Below are 18,377 nucleotides of genomic sequence, written 5' to 3'. Positions count from 1 at the left end.
ACACTCATAGTCTTAACGCTTACTGCATAATGCTTATCAACCAAATGTTAACCTTGCGAATGAAGGCCGACTGATAATAAACGTTTAGTACACAAAATATTAAGTAATATACACAAAATATGTTGTTTAGTCATATTTTATAAAGTCAAAATTATTTACAAAAAATATAAGAAAACATGATGTATTTTGGAACTATGACACTTTGTTTAATGTGTATTCTTTTCCATATGTCATAGTGTAAACCGCTTCAATACGTTTTTTTAAAAGGTCATGTATCAAAAATACCAAATTGTTTTAAATGTTCAAGTGCACCTAATTTATATTATATCTCCTATTCTGTCTCTTTAATATATTCAGCAAACACTGCGTGTCCCCTCTTATCATGTCTCCTTCGTGCAGGTCCCTGAATCCCCATCTATAATCCCCATCTATAATCCCAATCTATAATCCCCATCTATAAGTCAGTTAGCATCTCCTTATGTCGAAGGATGTGTGTTTATGTACATGTCTGTGGGTCACTGTAATACCTCTACCTACAAAACCGGACCGACACGGTCAATCAGAGAGGCCGGCCCTGGACATGGACATGTGGATTTATGGTTCGTCGTTGCGTCGGCTACGGCTACCACATCACCAATGACTACGTCGACGATGAAAAATCGCCGTCCTACTTCATGTTTATGTATAAGTGACAGAGGGGGTCTCTCTCTCTCTCTCTCTCTCTCTCTCTCTCTCTCTCTCTCTCTCTCTCTCTCTCTCTCTCTCCCTCCCTCCCTCCCCCTCTCTCTCTCTCTCTCTCCCTCCTCTCTCCCTCTCTCTCTCTCACTCTCTCTCTCTCTCCCTCCCTCCCTCTCTCTCTCTCTCTCCCTCCCTCCCCTCCTCTCTCTCTCTCCCTCTCTCCCTCTCTCTCCCTCCTCTCTCGCTCTCTCCCTCTCTCTCTCACTCTCTCTCTCTCCCTCCTCTCTCTCTCTCCCTCTCTCCCTCTCTCTCCCTCCTCTCTCGCTCTCTCCCTCTCTCTCTCACTCTCTCTCTCCCTCCTCTCTCTCTCTCCCTCTCTCCCTCTCTCTCCCTCCTCTCTCGCTCTCTCCCTCTCTCTCTCACTCTCTCTCTCTCCCTCCTCTCTCTCTCTCCCTCTCTCCCTCTCTCTCCCTCCTCTCTCGCTCTCCCCCTCTCTCTCTCACTCTCTCTCTCTCCCTCCTCTCTCTCTCCCTCTCTCTCTCTCTCTCTCTCTCTCTCTCTCTCTCTCTCTCACTTGGGCGGGTGCAATGTTCTGGTGTACACTCGACGCCCGAGAACATCATCCCAGATGGTTTCAGATGCTCTATTGGGGACTCCTCGGGGACGTAGCGGGCCGTATTACTTCTCGTCGGAGATCATCAGTGCCGAGTTAGTCTGTGGTCTGGCACTGTCAACTTGCAGTTCAAACTTTCTGCCGATAATACCAGTGAATGGAACAAGAGGTTGCTAATCTCCATTCACATTTACTCAAAGAGTTCGCCTGTCACGTGTGATGCCGCCCCACACCATGACACTTCCGGCCTGTGATGATCATTGTAAAACATAGTTGCCCTAGCATATACCGTTCGCCGCAACGTTGTCAACAAAGTACTCTGACATCTATCGGAGCAAAACCTTGATACGTGTGTAAACATGGTGTAATGCCGATGGCGCACATCCCGTCCCTGCAGTTGCCTAGATGCAGCCCACTCCAATCCTTGCCACCTGTGGTCAGGCCATACCCGTCAGAGGACGCCTTTCTTTCAGGCGGGACGAACAGAGCCGGTTTTTAACGGTTGATGTAGAAATTCGACTTCCTGTTAATGTACGGACGTAATTCCCCATTGACAACAAGAGCCGAGTTGAATCTGTTGCGTGGTGCAGTTAACGTAGTGAGACGATCCTGTCCAGGTGAGGTTGGTCCTACGTCTCATGGCAACCCCTCCCGCTGATACTACTTGTCCCACAGTCCAGAAATAAAAGTTTTTGATTTGGCAAACATACGGGCAACTAGGGATATTGACACAGACCCATCAATGTATATCTATCAACACAAGATGTAGCCTATATATAATCACTTGGTATATTTATGCATTAACACAAGAAATATGTGTTGTTTTATTTGGACAAAACTGTTTTGTGGATGAGTTACCTCCCTTGCATGTTTCTTATAGGTAACTTGTGGAGATTTCACTTTATTACCCACGTGGTGAAGATACAAGTGGTAAGATACTAAACCCGTACGTCACACGTGTGTCGTACAAGGATGACCTTGTTTTATTCGTTTTGATTGGATAACCGCGACCTCTGTCACACCGGGACTACTTTTTTCGTTCATAAAAAAGCGCGAGACGTCATTCATTTTGCAACTACAAGGAAGAACTGAAGAAATTAATGAGAACGAGAGATATTTACAAACACTTTATTAAACCATACGAAATAGTCACACGCATCAAATTTGGTTTGCATCCTATATACAGTTATGCATAGAGCTTCTACAGACATTATATAATCGAGCTATATCCATTTACAATGTACGACTACCGATCAATAGAGCGAGGGTCCCCATGAGCGTGACGCACCCGACCGCTGTCGCAACTTTCAATTTGATTTAACGTAAAGGGATAAGCGTGGTGAAATGAAGTCTGTTTAAACTATCTAGATATCTAGATTTACTTGGGATGATCCGGTTGTGCCATCAGTGTCCCCTTCGAAGTGTATTTTGTGGCGCTGTTTCGGGAGGCGTTGTTCATGAATGAACGCACACGACAGCACGACCAGATCACTAAAAGTGAACAGTTCTGAAACAAATCCTTCGAAAACTCCGTGGAAGTGTGCCTGACTTCTGATTTTGTAGCCCCAAACATTCCAAATGTGAACAGTAACATTCCCCATCTCTAGCATAAAACGCTGTGAGTAGATCACGGTTGTCTTTTCTTATTCTGGTGGTGACCGTTTCGATCGTTCGAAGCTGTCACTGACATGCAACCAGACTTGAGTTTGTTGATTTTTACGTCTTCAGTATATAGGGTGGTACAGTTAACATGAATGTCTTTGGCGAACAGTCTGATTTCCCTCTTCCAAAATGGTACGGACATGATATAAATTCTGCTGATAGATCAAGGAAACCGAGCCATTTTGATTAAACAGATAGGACACCGGCAGTGCGAGTGACCGACCGTCAGTCCGATATTCAAAGCGCGGCGCTAATGTGACTTTTCAAATTTTCTTATAGGTGTCTTTCGTACTTACAACATGGCGCTTGAATTACCATAAGTTGAAGAATTTCTTCCCAAAGGATCTTGAGCGTCGGTGCTGTTTTATTTGCAAACACAACTGCAGGCGCATGTTGTTAATGCGGATGCACAGAAATGTCAACAATGCCCATATTTGGGCATATATCAATATTCATGCGCATCCAGATTTTGCAACCAGTTTCAGTTTGGTCTGTCAATTGACGAAAGTTGTTATGTATTTACACTTCAATGTATATTTGACGTGGGCAATAAATAAAATACCACACTCATTCTCGTTAGATACCAACTCGTGAACTTTCTATGGTATCTGACCTCGTTTTCGCTCGATCTGATACCATAGAAATCCACTCGTGTCGTAATAATGGTATCTAACGTGAATGAGTGCAGTATTCTCTATATATTGCTTCACTGTGTGTAGCCACCGCATGTTGGCCTATATGTTGCATGATGAACTTTGTATCTTTCAGCCCTATGGTTTAAATACTTTTGCCAAATCCCTTTACTTGTAATGGAAACTATGTAAGTAAGTTACTATCCTGTGTATAATCACTTGGTATATTTATGTACACAAGATATATTCTGTATAAACACTTGTTTATCTACGCTTATTATGTATAATAAGTGTTCATTTACGTTTCTCGTTCAGGTGATATTTTGACTGTTTTAACATTAAGGCAAGTTCTAGGTGAATTTAATGAGTCATTGGAAGATCGGTCAACGTATGTTGTTCTGAAGTTTACTTTGCTGCGAATGATATTGATGAACCCAAAACATGTGTTTTCCCTTTTGAAAAGTTTGACAGGTCCAGACAAGTCAAAAGACAAAACTTTTGATGGTATAGTGAAAATCTTGAGAGATCACCAATCACCAAAACCCATCATTATTGCAGAACGTTTCCATTTTCATGAAAGAGTTCAGACACCTGGCAAGGGTGTTAGCTCTCTTGTGTAGCTGAATTGAAGCGTTTGTCACAACATTGTGAATTTGGTACTAATGTAAACGATGCACCCAGAGACAGTTTCGTTTGCGGACTTAGAATAGAGACTGTTCAGAGGCGTTTGCTGGCAGACAACAAGTTAATTTTTGCTAAGGCAGTAGAGACCGCTGTTGCTATGGTAACTGCTGTAAGAGATCAAATCAAATTTCATAACATTAATATCAAATCTCATTCAGCTTTCTTTTCGGGATAAGTCTAAACCGGTGGATAGCTTAGGTATGCTATTTGGACATAAACACAAAACGCAACTTGCAAGCTATGGTCCGACCTGCTGTGACCTCGAAATTTCTGTGATTGAGCGTAATGGTACGCCTCTCTTTGGAAGGAATGGGGCGGTCGGGTGGCCTAGTGGTTAAAGCGTTCGCTCGTCACGCCGAAGACCCGGGTGCGATTCACGACATGGTTACAATGTGTGAAGCCCATTTCTGGTGCCCCCCCACCGTGATATTGCTGGAATATTGCTAAAAGCGGCGTAAAACCATACTCACTCACTCACTTTGGAAGGAACTGGTTAAACCAGATCAAACCTGATAGGAGGAGTATCAAGACTTTTCAGGTAGGACAACTCTCATCATCGTCTGTGTCACAGAAGTTAAGTTCAATCCTTGACAAGTACCCTGGTGTTTTCGGCGGACGAATTGGAACACTGAAAGAAATCAAGGCTGTGCTCGGGATGTCGATTATCTCAGAAAAAGCCAGCCACTGTCTTGGACAATGCAGAGTAAAATATCTAAATTCCCCCTGTCTTATAGGAAATCAGTTCATTCTACCACTGGTGAAACACCAGCGTGGTTGTTTATGAACATACACCCCAGGACGCGTTTTGATTTGATGAAGCCTACCATCAGAAAAACCGTTCAAGAGAAACAGCTGGGCATTGAGTGTGGCAAGCAACGTCGACCTAGGTACGCTGAATCCAGACAGGAAGTGTCCATTCGAGATTACAGAGCTGGTCATGATAAGTGGACACCTGATGTTGTCAGTTCTCGAGACGGTCCTCTTTCTTGGATGTAGTTCTCTGCATGGCGGTTTAACACAGAGACCTCTGTGATGTTGGCCGTAGCTACTCGGCCCTTCCCACGTCACCACAGTGTATATCTGGTGATGTGACTCAGACTGTACCTGTTCCAGCCTGTTCTTGTGATTCTGCTGACACAGGGGAAAATACTTCACCACTCTCACTGTCAAATGATGGTGTTCTGAGTGACAGTGATGGAGTTAATTCTAAGTCAGTTCCTACCTCAGGATATCTACCTGTTTGCATCCTGTACTAGTTTGTCGTCCTCCACAAAAGATAGATTTATAGGATTATCTTATCAGTCTCTAAATTTCTAAATTCGTTTTAGATGTTTGCACTGTTAAACTGTTGAGTCCCATCCTTGCCGCCAATTGTATTTATTCTCTGTTCTGCGAGACTACTCTGAATGTCGCAAGACCTGTGCCCTCAATGAATAAGAAATGTATGTCTGTTAGGCATAGATAAGGAGCGTGGATAACTATTCAGTCTCTGTTCTTGATAGAGAGATCAAGCACAGCATTGTCTCGGCCATCAAGTACCTCAGAGTCAATGTCAGTTATCATCAAGTCACTGTCATCGTCCACAGTGTCCAAGCACCATGATATTCTGCTGCTACCAGAAAGACCAGACATGTCCAGATTGTTCAAGTACGTTTTTAATCCAAATATCTTTGTTACATGTGGACAGGGACAGTTATAACTATTTCAGTCTCTGTTCTTGATAGACAGAGCAAACACAGCAATGTCCCGGCCATCCAGTGACTTCCTCATTTCGTAAACATTTGAAGCAGACTTGGCCCGAGTTCTGAAAGATGAAGTAGATAGTTTACCGTGATGTAATAGGGATCGACCGTGATTATAGTGTGGGATTCTTTGAGGTTCGCTCTTTCAAGACAAATGAGAGGTGGAACCATACAAGGTTTCTGGGACCCACATCTTACTATAATTAAATCAAACCACGTGAAGTCCAATCATATGTTGATGTTTAAAGCCTCAGTCACACAGACAATGCCACTGCGATGCAACCTAATTTGTTTTAACCACAGTTCATTGTAAGCATATGTACAACATGTATACAGCAAATGTACGGGATCAAGAAATAGTTCATTATACCAATCTGTTTGATATAAGCGTGTTTGTTATAAACGGAATTTACAGTACAATTGTTACCGACCAAGAAAGTTGACGTCTTCCGCGGTGTCCAAGCACCATGAAGATATACAACTGTTACCTGTTGGCAATGGTCTTGTCCTCCTCCACGGTGTCCAAGCATCGTGCTAATGATATACTCTGAATACTGTTACCTGCCGAGCGTCTTGACGCACAATGGTACTGATATACACCGAGTATTATTACCGGCCAATGTTCTTGGCGTCCTCAATCGTCTCTGGCAGGTCTTGGTTGAGGGTCTCCGGGAGGAAGAAGGTCAACACTCCCGCCAATACCGCCGCACCACCAAACACCATGAGGGGAAGAGCTTCTCCAAACCCTCCCTCCACCAAGATGCCCTGCAGAATGAAGTATTGTGTCAGCAATAAGCACCACTACATCATATACACCGTAGTCAATGCTTTTAAGAAAAGTAACATTGCTGCGGACTCTGATCCCATACTTCAATGTGACAATGGTTGGGTTTTTTGAATATTTAGAGCAAGCATCTAGAGGAAGTTCTCAACGTACCAGATCTACAATGTAGGGAGAAATGACACCCCCAAGTCTCGAGCACATGCTCCCGGCCCCAAGCCCGACATTGCGGACGGGAGTTGGAAAGAGTTCGGCGGTGTAGATGTAGACGGTGGCGAAGGCTCCTGACGCTCCCATCTTGCCAATCAGGGACAGCAATACGAGCGTCCACTTCGCGTCTGCGCAAAATAGGAGATTTTATAAAAAACATATATGCTGTCAAACTGTTATATAAACATGCACAAAGGTTAAGCGCCACCACGTTCATATTCTCTTGATTTCACGTGTGACTGAATTAGGTTTCCATAGTTTCATGAACCCAAATTTGTCCAGATACAACACGGAAAGCTTGCTTTACATGTTGCTGCAGTTCCCCTGCCCTATAAATAGTGAAGTTTCAGACACGTGGTTGCATTTTGCTCCTGTGTGAGATTCCCTTGCCAATAGAGGTTGAAAATCAGCCATGGTGAGGAGAAAGTTAACGGACACTGAAAGATGGCAAGTGATAGGCATGAAAAATGCTGGCATGTAATGCAGGGCCAGGTTGAAGCTGTGGTCAATGTCCGTGGATCATACACACGTGACTGTCGTTTCTGTCTTGCAATAGACTCCCTAGGGTGTCTATGTGACACTTGATATGGTCTGCTGATGTCATGACAGTTACATGACAAAAAAAGTTTTTCAATGTTTTCTAATCCTTCAATTTCTGGCCTTCGGTAAACTTCCTTTCTGTTCATATTCTTTTGGAACACAAGGTAAACTTGCTTTGGGACAACTTTTGCATCACATGAGGTTTACATATACGGCTTATAACAATCGTACATCTCGTTATAATAGTCATCATTAAGTGGCAAAAGTAACAGCTCACAAATATGGTGGGTGGCGCTTAACTTTTGTGTATATATTGACCATGTCTTCAGTACTGATAGCAGTAGTACTCGTAGGTCAAACATATCCATTTTTTTTAAAATAGCATAAAATTAAAAATCCAGATAAAGCCGCCGAATAGATTCACAATCAGTGCATGAATAAAGGGCACAAACTATTGAAGAAGAGGTACATACCCTCTCCAGCATAGAGGACTGGGAAGATGGTTGCGAGACACGCAAGGCCCCCGCCCAGGAAGAAGCCGCAATGGAGCCACTTCCGTCCAACTCTGTCGAGCAGAAACAGTGTCAGCAGATACCCAGCCACCTCCACCAGCGCAGAAAAAACGAAGTTGTTGATGACGTTGCCACTGAGGTTGGTGACGTTCAGTGTTAAGCCGTAGTAGGTCAGACTACACACAGCCCTGTTTAACACATTACAAGTCACGTTAAATCCGACGGATATTTCCAGAGAAAGGAGAAAAACATGTATATATCAGAGGAAGGAGATGTTGAAAACGAGTATAAAACAAAGGAATGAGATGTTGAATAAAGCGCATATACCAGAGGAAGGAGGTGTTGAATAACACGCATATACCAAATGAATAAGATGTTGAATAACGCGTATATACAAGAGGAAGTAGGTGTTGAATTGGACGATTGCAAGCCGGTCAAAGTAGCCAAAGAATTTCAAGTTCACGTAAGGACCATATACAGGATCCAGCAACGGTACCAGACAACCAACACTACAGATGACCGACGGTCAAGGGTCACCACCCGACGTTTGGGTCGTCAGATTGTGCGACGGCATCTTCAAGATCGCTTTGTTACTGCTGCGGACACCATGCGTCGACGACTGACGAGCAGACACCACTGTCACAGGCCACACTGAGGACCAATTCTGACACCACGTCATCGCCGGGACCGTTTTTGGCACTGGCGCCACCAGCAGTGGAAAAGAGTCTCCTTTTCAGACGGAACTGCTACTGTATCTCAACAGCAGATGGCAGAGAGAGAGTCTGGCGACGCCGTGGGGAACATTATTCGGATGATTGTGTTGAGAGAGACTCGTGGGGTGGTCCGAGCATCATGGTGTGGGGTGGAATTGGTCTTGCACAGAGGGTCGGCCCTGTGGTCTTCCGGAACATCAGTCCAAGGAGAGGCAAGGGTGGCACAGCAGCTCGGTATATTGATAAAGTCTGGAGACCACACGCCATACCTCATTTGGCACGTCGCCACAACCACGAGTTTCAGCATGATAACGCCCGTGCCCACACTGCGAGAGCAACAAGAGACTTCCTTCAGCAGAATGGCATCAGAACCATGCAGTGGCCTGCCCTCAGTCCCGATTTAAATCGCACTGAGCACCTGTGGGACGAGATTCAAAGACGGTTGAATGACGTCCGACCAAGGCCGAAACTGCAGCTGAACTGTGTCAGGCCTTCCTCAGAGTGTTGGCTCAAGTGCCTATGGCCTTAATCAACCGCCTCATCCATTCCTTGTATCGACGTTGCACGGCAGTCATCAATGCACATGGCGGACACATGAGATACTGACTTGTGATGCCATTTTCTCAGAAACTAGTGTTGTGTTTCACTTTAAGAACATTTGACACTTTAATTTCAACTTTGTTGATCAGTTTTGCCAATCTTTTTAATATGCCTCAAAGTATATGTTTACAGTGTTTAAATAAGGTTTCTCATATATCTATCCATGATGACGTTTACGTACCAATGAAATAAGAGTATGAAGCTGCGTATGGCCAGGGTTCTGTTTGTCAGCAGCTCAGACAGTTTTCCTGTTGGAGCTTTAGTCTCCTCCACATATTTGCCATCAAACATATTTTCCGGAACTGTGGTCTTGTTGACTTTCGCAAACTTCCGGATGATGACTTCTGCTTCTCCAAACCTGCCTTTGGATATAAGCCACCTTGGAGACTCGGGTATAAACCTTTAACAGAGATGAACAGAATTCTGGACGGTTAGAACATCAGTTCCATTCGATATGATGACTCACAAACAACCAGGACATATGCTATTGTCGTAAACTTATTTAAGTCTGCTTACATGCATGGCTAGTATGGTGGACTAGTTCTTGGCATTTTATTTATATTACTCTTGAGCTGGTGAGGCAGCCTTGCTACGTAATTATCTCATCTTACAAAAGTACGACTTTGACTCTTTGAATGGAGACAATTAATGAAAACAAATCCCTAGGTCTGATAATGTAAAGAGGGTTAGGGCCTCAAGACCCCGTGAAGAACCCATTCCACGAAACGATCTTGGTGCTAAGTTGATCGTAGCTCCCATTCTTTTGCATAGGCTTACGACATAAGTCGTAGTGCTAAGATCACTTTATGGAATGAGGCCCATGGCAGCATCTCGCCACAACTAGCAGAGGGCCGGGGCCTTATCACAGGAGAAGAAAGAAGAGGATCAGGGCGTACCACCAGTAAGAGTAAGTGAGTGAGTATGGTATTACGCCACTTTTTGCAATATTCCAGCACCATCATGGCGGGGACACCAGAAATGGGATTCACACATTGTACCTATGTCAGGAATTGAACCCGGGTCTTCAGCATGACGAGCTACCCAACCGCCCAACACCAGTAGGAAAGGAAGACAGTCAGGACTTACCACCAGCAGGAGAGGACGAGGGTCGGGACTTACCACCAGTAAGTAAGGAAGAGGACCAGGACTTACCACAAGTAGGTGATGAAGAGTACCAGGACTTACCACTAGCGGGAGAGGAAGAGTGTCAGGACTCACCATAAGAAGGAGAGGAAGAGGATCAGGACGTACCACAAGTAGGTGAGGAAGTGGGTCAGGACTTACCCCAAGAAGGAGAGAAAGAGGGTCAGGACCTTACCACCAATAGGAGAGGAAGAGGGTCTGGACGTACCACAAGTAGGTGAGGAAGAGGGTCAGGACCTTACCACCAATAGGAGAGGAAGAGGACCAGGACTAACCACCAGCAGGAGAGGAAGAGGGTCAGGACCTTACCACCAATAGGAGAGGAAGAGGGTCTGGACGTACCACAAGTAGGTGAGGAAGAGGGTCAGGACCTTACCACCAATAGGAGAGGAAGAGGACCAGGACTTACCACTAGCAGGAGAGGAAGAGGGTCAGGTCGTACCACCAGTAGGAGAGGAAGAGGGTCAGGTCGTACCACCAGTAGGAAAGGAAGAGGGTCAGGACCCTACCACCAATAGAAGAGGAAGAGGGTCAGGACGTACCACTAGCAGGAGAGGAAGAGGGTCGGGACTTACCATCAGTAGGTGAGGAAGAGGGTCAGGACTAACCCCGAGAAGGACTTACCACCAGTAGGAAAGAAAGAGGACTGGAGCACATGCTAAAGTGAGGACATAGTTGTGCCAGTCTCGGATAAAGTAGACCACACCCGACATCAGAAGCATCCCCGTCACCCAAAAAAACAGGACTAAATTCCCAGGGTACAAGCGTTTGGAAGGAGCAACCAGTTCCATTCCTGAAACAAACACAACATATTGGCATACTACAAATGTTCTGGGCAATATGTGTGTACAGTTTATGAATACAATTTCAAAATGCCATGTTCTGCTAACTAAAGCTCCATGTCCTGCATAGATCTAAAGCCTACCCAAGACGAAAGTGGCAATGTATACAGATGTTGACCCAAAGCCGGAGAGGAAGCGGATGATGATGAGGGAGGCGAAGTCTTGGATGACGTAGTTGAGGAAGCCGACACAAATCATCACACACAAGAACATCATCAACGCTTTCTTCCGCCCGAACCTGTAAGAAAGAGATTATAAGGAAGTTTACTCCCGTTGCCTTGTAACTGTTGATTCGAATTTCATCCATAATAAACGACTCAAAGTTTGCTAAGGATCACCCCTTTAAAAGGTATTATGTCACATGTGTGCATTTCTTGAAAAAGCTAAGGACAATATTGCATGAAGACGAACAATGAACAAAAATCCGGTGTTATGTGTCACGCAATGCCAACAAACAAACTCAGATCACCTGCAAAATGAGAGAATCTGACCGAAATTGACACGTAAGACAAATTAATTGTCCATCAAAAACAACGCCCATGTAGCGCATATGTGATTCACGTGGTGCAATCACAGCCTGGCATCGCCTTCCCATGCTCCCAATAAGTGTCTGGATTGTTGCCAAGGGAAGATTGCTCCACTCTTCAGTGAAAGGGGAAGTAGAGTTACCGGAAGGACAAGGCTTCTGCTGCTCGGTCGCCACGTGTCGGATAGGGGTGAGGTCTGGTGACCAGGCTGGGCACTTCATGAGTACAATGGACTTCTGCTCTAAGTATGCATAACCGACCCTGGCATGATAAGGTTGTGCTTTATCGACCATGAGGATGAAGTCCGGTCCGAGTGCACCAGCATACGATCTCATTTTCACACCCAGTTTGTCATCGCTGTAGCACACACCTGTCATCGTGTCCTGTTGTAGGAGATCGGTTCTTCCGGCTCTATTGATCATGATTGAACCCCTTACATAGCGGTAATGTTCGGCTTTGTTGGAAACCTTAAATCTTTCACCTTGTTTACGCCACACTCGCGTACAACGATCTGTGAAGTATAGACAGTATCGCGATTCATCAGTGCAAAGTGCTGGAGCCCAGGCCTGGTCTGTCCAACTGATGTGAGTCCAATCCAAACTTGCCTGCCTGTGATGTCGGCTCAGTGGGATGTGAATGCATGCCTCCTCTAAAGTGACCAGAGACTCACTGAGACGACTACGCGCCGTAGAAACATCTAAAACGTTCTGCTGGTCATTTCTGAGTGTGATGGCAGTCATGAAGTGATAACAGCTGCAATCATGTGAAACACGTCTTCCTGCTGTCGTTATATGTCACTAGGAAGTTGTTCCAAATCTCTGCTGATCACCAAAGACATTTGCAAAGTGACCGTGTGGTGACCCAGTTTCAAGGATGCCTATGTATCTGTCGATTTTTTCAGTCGTCAAAAAACATCCAGTTGCAAATGTGGCAAATGTTGTTGCGCTCTCCTGCAATGATGTGCAACACATGTTTTCAAGTACATCGTGCACATCCTGCTTATGTCCGTTTGTCATGAAATTGAGGATCTAAAGGGGTTACCAAATTATTGTGTACGGGATATTAAAGTCTTTATTTGTTGGATGATTTTTTTATATCATCAATACTTTATACTTAGGAAACATTTTGTAGCATAAAATATAGAGTGAAGCGTGTCCAAATGGTATTTATTATTGATATCTATCAGTAATAGAAGGCTGACGTCTATTAAGACAAGTTAAAGTATTCTCACATGTCGCTGATGAGACCCTGCCCAAAGGAGCCAACAAGCTTCCCCGCCATCACCACCATGTTGGAATGGGACCGCATCACTTTATTGTCACACACCAAGCTAAGCTGCGAGAAAGCAGATATAGCTCAGGAACAAGGAACATCATCACATTGTTAAAAATGGTGATATTGTTAAAAAATATATATGTATATATAAGCTTCACTGTGCAAGTAATAAATGTATTCAATTATTATTTTTTAAATATCACATATTGTCCATACAATAATTAACCAGGAATAAACAAAATTGAATGACAAATTACAACTCACATCTTCTGTTATGGTGGATGTAAACATTGATTTGTCGTACACCCATTCTCCACACTGGGACTGACTGGAGTTGTCTGACCTTTTAGCAAGGTCTGTGACGTCATCCGTGTAGACATCACATTTGGAGTATGCGCCATCTTTAATGGGAATGGTCAAGTTGACCAGACGACGATGGTTGTCTCCCTGTATGGCGTAGGTGTCGTTACTGAGGCCGGGGACTGCACATCTATTGGCGGGAAACAGAGAGGATTTCAGTGTGAAGACAAGGAGAGTGGTACCTGTGAGTAGGTATGCACAGAGTGAAGACACGGAGAGTGGTACCTGTGAGGGGGTATGTACAGTGTGAAGACAAGGAGAGTGTTACCTGTGAGGGGGTATGTATAGTGTTAAGACACGGACAGTGTTACCTGTGAGGGGGTATGTACAGCATGAAGACACGGAGAGTGTTACCTTTTAGGGGGTATGTACAGTGTGAAGACACGGAGTGTGTTACCTGTGAGGGGGTATGTACAGTGTGAAGACACCGAGAGTGTTACCTGTGAGGGGGTATGTACAGTGTGAAGACACCGAGAGTGTTACCTGTGAGGGAGTATGTACAGCGTGAAGACACGAAGAGTGTTACCCGTGAGGGGGTATGTACAGTGTGAAGTCACGAAGAGTGTTACCTGTGAGGGGGTATGTAAAGCGTGAAGACACGAAAAGTGTTACCTGTGAGGGGGTATGTACAGTGTGAAGACACGGAGAGTGTTACCTGTGAGGGGGTATGTACAGTGTGAAGACACGGAGAGTGTTACCTGTAAGGGGGTATGTACAGTGTGAAGACACGGAGAGTGTTACCTGTGAGGGGGTATGTATAGTGTTAAGACACGGACAGTGTTACCTGTGAGGGGGTATGTACAGCATGAAGACACGGAGAGTGTTACCTTTTAGGGGGTATGTACAGTGTGAAGACACGGAGTGTGTTACCTGTGAGGGGGTATGTACAGTGTGAAGACACCGAGAGTGTTACCTGTGAGGGGGTATGTACAGTGTGAAGACACCGAGAGTGTTACCTGTGAGGGAGTATGTACAGCGTGAAGACACGAAGAGTGTTACCCGTGAGGGGGTATGTACAGTGTGAAGTCACGAAGAGTGTTACCTGTGAGGGGGTATGTAAAGCGTGAAGACACGAAGAGTGTTACCTGTGAGGGGGTATGTACAGTGTGAAGACACGGAGAGTGTTACCTGTGAGGGGGTATGTACAGTGTGAAGACACGGAGAGTGTTACCTGTAAGGGGGTATGTACAGTGTGAAGACACGGAGAGTGTTACCTGTGAGGGGGTATATACAGCATGAAGACACGGAGAATGTTACCTGTGAGGGGATATGTACAGTGTGAAGACACGGAGAGTGTTACCTGTGAGGGAGTATGTACAGCGTGAAGAAACGGGGAGTGTTACCTGTGAGGGGGTATGTACAGTGTGAAGACACCGGAAAGTGTCAGGAAGGCTGTCACCAGTGTGGGGAGAAAAATGAAAAACAGGAGCCTCTTCTGATAAGTTCCTAATTCCCCAACTTCATGCAGGATCTCGTCGAAAGACTTCATGTCGACTGTTGTGATATGCTCGCTAGGTCTTCAAAGGTTCTGTAAAAGCATACTTGCAAGGGTTAATTACAGTTCTGAGCCTCACAAAATTAGGTAATAGTGAATATTTTCTTGTGAACATTTCATGAACATTACATGATGTCAAGAGGTATATGCTCAAAAAAGACATCAGAATACGCAGGGGTCTGTGACCGTTGGAAAATGGACAAACCTGAAGAACGTGTTGTGAGAAAGTACTTGCAGGAACAGGGTTTAACACCGAAAGGCATCCATGGAGATATGAGTATCATATTATAATAACGTTCAGTCCGCATCGCAAGCAGGCAGTAAACACCAGCAGCACAGACACTTGAACGCAATGAAGAATATATCAGCTCTTTGGTTTCTAAAACTTCTGACATCTGATCAATAACGTCATAATCTGGCCCTGTTTAAAGCTGATCCAGAAAGGTTCTTGCAACGAGTTCTGACAGTGGATGACACCTGGGTGAACCACTTCCAGCCAAACAACAATCTACAAGTACTTGGTCACTTCCCGATTTTCAAGTTGTTCCTTTTTCCATGGTCACAGAACTTGTTGTGATAAGCAGCTGATTAACTTTGACTACAACATAAATAGATAACCAGTAGTATCCTTCAGGATTCATGTACATATGATTAAATTTTCGTTGTGTTCATTGAAATTCCTGTATTCTGATTAGCTGAATTGGTCACGTGTTATTGCATTCATTTCCCAATGAATGTAAAGAATTTAGCCACGCCCACCGGGGCGCACTACTTTTATTACTTCGGAATGTCGGGGAATCCCAATGTTACAGTCGAGGGAATTCCCTTTCTGCTCACGTGTATCTTCATGCACAAGACATTTAGCGACTTTAATGCATATTCATTGTCCAAACAAACCTTTGAAACCGAAAGCCGAGAATGAATGAAACAGCAAACGTGCAGGTTCGCTCGCCTGGTTTTTTTCTGCTCGCCTCGGTTCAACTTTCATGTGTTCGGGTTTCATTTCTAACAAGCATTTTTCCAACTGTGTTTTACCGTAATCAGGGAAGTAATGTTTGAATCTGGCGGTAACAGCCGCCTTATCCCGAACTTATTTCTTCCGGTTCGTTACAGTCTGACTGTTGCAGTTCTTTTCGCCTCTTGTCTTAATTGACAGGTCCAATGAACATTGTTTTGATCCTGCTCTCGGTTGATTGGCTACTGACTGTGTAGGCGTGTCAAGTTATGTGCATAAATTAAACGATCACCTGATTCATGTCACACCACAGTATGTATTCCTACACCTGGAATGTTTATCAATCTCATCATTTTTGTCTGTTTTGATATATACAACTGTTTTCGGTTAAACTATTGAAGATAAAACATGTTTTATGTTGTCGAATTAAATTATAAGCATTGACTGTGTATTTGTTTCGGTTCATTGAGGTATGAATCGAAAAAAACAATGTGCAAACTTTTGTAAGAATCCGCTATGCGGATTCATACAGTTTGCACTTTGTTTTTTCGATTCATACCTCAATGAACCGAAACAAATACACAGTCAATCCTTAAGTAATCACTGAACATATTTCTACAAGTTCTACAATCCTTTCAAAAAGCCAAAACATCATATCACTGTCGCTAGTAAATAAAAGATTGGACTGTACCTTGGCTGTGCGAGAGAGGAAATCCACTCGAGATCCCGTCAGTGTGTGAGGGTAAAGAATATCCCTATAGGTAATAACGCACACGCTCCCGGATGGTTTACTTGACATCGACCTTCGCATGACAGGTAAGAATGGTGCAGCTCTGATTCGCTCGTCTCATATTATAATGTTTGCCGAATAAACACCCATGAAACGTTAGTGGTGACCTCAGATGTCATGTCAACAAGCTGCAGACGGGACATGATACACACGGGATAAAACATGTCCACTTCCGTTTCTAATAAACAGTTGTGGAGACCAAACCTTTACAATGTTATGCTTTTATGCTATGTGTAATATTGACTTTTTTCTAACTTGATACGGCAGGTTGGAAATGTTACCACCTGAGTGAACAATGGGTCGAGGTTGACGTAACTGTCACATACATAATTCATGCAACAATGACACGAGGCTCACACAGGTGAGGTGACTGCAGGCTACACTTACAGACAACAGTCAGCAATGTACCCAACATACATATCTCTAAAAGTCGAACGATATAATACGAACCTTCTTTGAAGGGTGGTGTATATATCTCACATCATTGACAAAGTTTACTTACTGAATCCATATGTTCATTTAAATTATTTATCCTCGTGTCATGGAAGTCCGATTACTTACGAAAAGTCGCTGAATATTCATAGTAATATTCATATAATTTAATTTTCAAATATCTTACTTCTAAACCTGTTTATTTATGTCAAACATTTCCAAAATCCAGGTGTTTCCAGTGAAACTGACACTCGCGGCATGGCCACTCTCTCAACGTCAACAGACGTGACCTACAACTCGACGCCACACAAGTTCGATCATTTGAATGGCTTGCTTGTTGCGTAACAGAGATGACATGTATGGACGATCTCTGGAGTCAAGATCCGAATCAGAGCAGTCCACAGTAGTTATTCATATTTTTGTCAATGGAACGTTCATTTTATGTTTAAATATTGAAAAAAAAACGATGAAAAGTCACAAATATCCAGCTTATTTACAAGAATAATGCAGGGCGTTATTCTTCTGGCTCATCATGACAGGGGCACCAAAACTCAGAATGTCGACGCACAACACGAACTGGCGTGCAGAAACGTAAATGTGTCCAGTGCTGACATGTAGGGTGGGTACAGTGTGCCCAGGTTGTAATGATCAGTGAGACATTAGCTCGAACCTCACCAGGTACAATATTGCAGCAGGTGTTTATATTTGCAGCAGAGTTCGTCATCACTTATCCCATTATTGTCGTACGAATCAAAACTATCACCCTGATGCTGATATCATTCAAAATGGCCGATCGAAGTTATATGTCGATCAAACCTGCGTAGCATGATGACATAAAGTTGATGAATATGTGACCTCAGACCTCTCATTGAAGACAGTAACATAGGAGACAACTTGGACTGACAGAGCAGGGGGCTTAAGGATTGTGTTTTCAACTCACATCTTTATTAGTTTTTTCTTAGTTATATACAACTGTTTATATATTTCGTATATTATGTATATGTTCGTCGCTTAGTAAGTCCATGTGACGTATGCCCTGTGGTATGAGCTGTGTTACAACAATGTCTAGTCGGGGATCGCTCCACCAGATGTATTGGGGCAGTTGCTGAACTGCTTATGGCTGCCACGACTCATCAGAGTGCAACCAAACTGGTAATAAAAAATCCCAGCTGACTTCTTCATCGTTGCAAA

At 44.0% G+C, this 18,377-nt stretch overlaps 1 protein-coding gene across 2 annotated transcripts; it reads right to left on the bottom strand.

The window, feature by feature from the left end:
* Window positions 1-5,904: 5,904 nt before the first annotated feature.
* On the bottom strand, window positions 5,905-16,960 carry LOC125371550 (organic cation transporter protein-like). Of its 2 annotated transcripts, none has more exons than XM_046503575.2 (11): window positions 16,656-16,960; window positions 14,858-15,042; window positions 13,419-13,644; window positions 13,111-13,214; window positions 11,436-11,590; window positions 11,135-11,303; window positions 9,549-9,767; window positions 8,016-8,242; window positions 6,949-7,130; window positions 6,625-6,776; window positions 5,905-6,073 (listed from the first exon to the last, which is right to left on the bottom strand). In XM_046503575.2, the coding sequence occupies exons 2-11, from the start codon at window positions 15,001-15,003 to the stop codon at window positions 5,974-5,976; spliced, it is 1,680 nt and encodes a 559-aa protein (XP_046359531.2). In that variant the 5' UTR covers window positions 15,004-15,042; window positions 16,656-16,960; the 3' UTR covers window positions 5,905-5,973. The 2 variants fall into 2 exon arrangements, with proteins under 2 accessions (XP_046359531.2, XP_048258454.1); XM_048402497.1 differs by having other exon boundaries at window positions 14,858-15,044; window positions 16,664-16,960.
* Window positions 16,961-18,377: the final 1,417 nt, after the last annotated feature.

This window comes from Haliotis rufescens, unplaced genomic scaffold (assembly GCF_023055435.1).
Source record: "Haliotis rufescens isolate VD_foot unplaced genomic scaffold, xgHalRufe1.0.p SCAF_26, whole genome shotgun sequence".
NCBI lineage: Eukaryota > Metazoa > Mollusca > Gastropoda > Lepetellida > Haliotidae > Haliotis > Haliotis rufescens.
The sequence above is the reverse complement of the archived record's forward strand: the minus strand, read 5'-3'. Positions and strand labels throughout refer to the sequence as shown.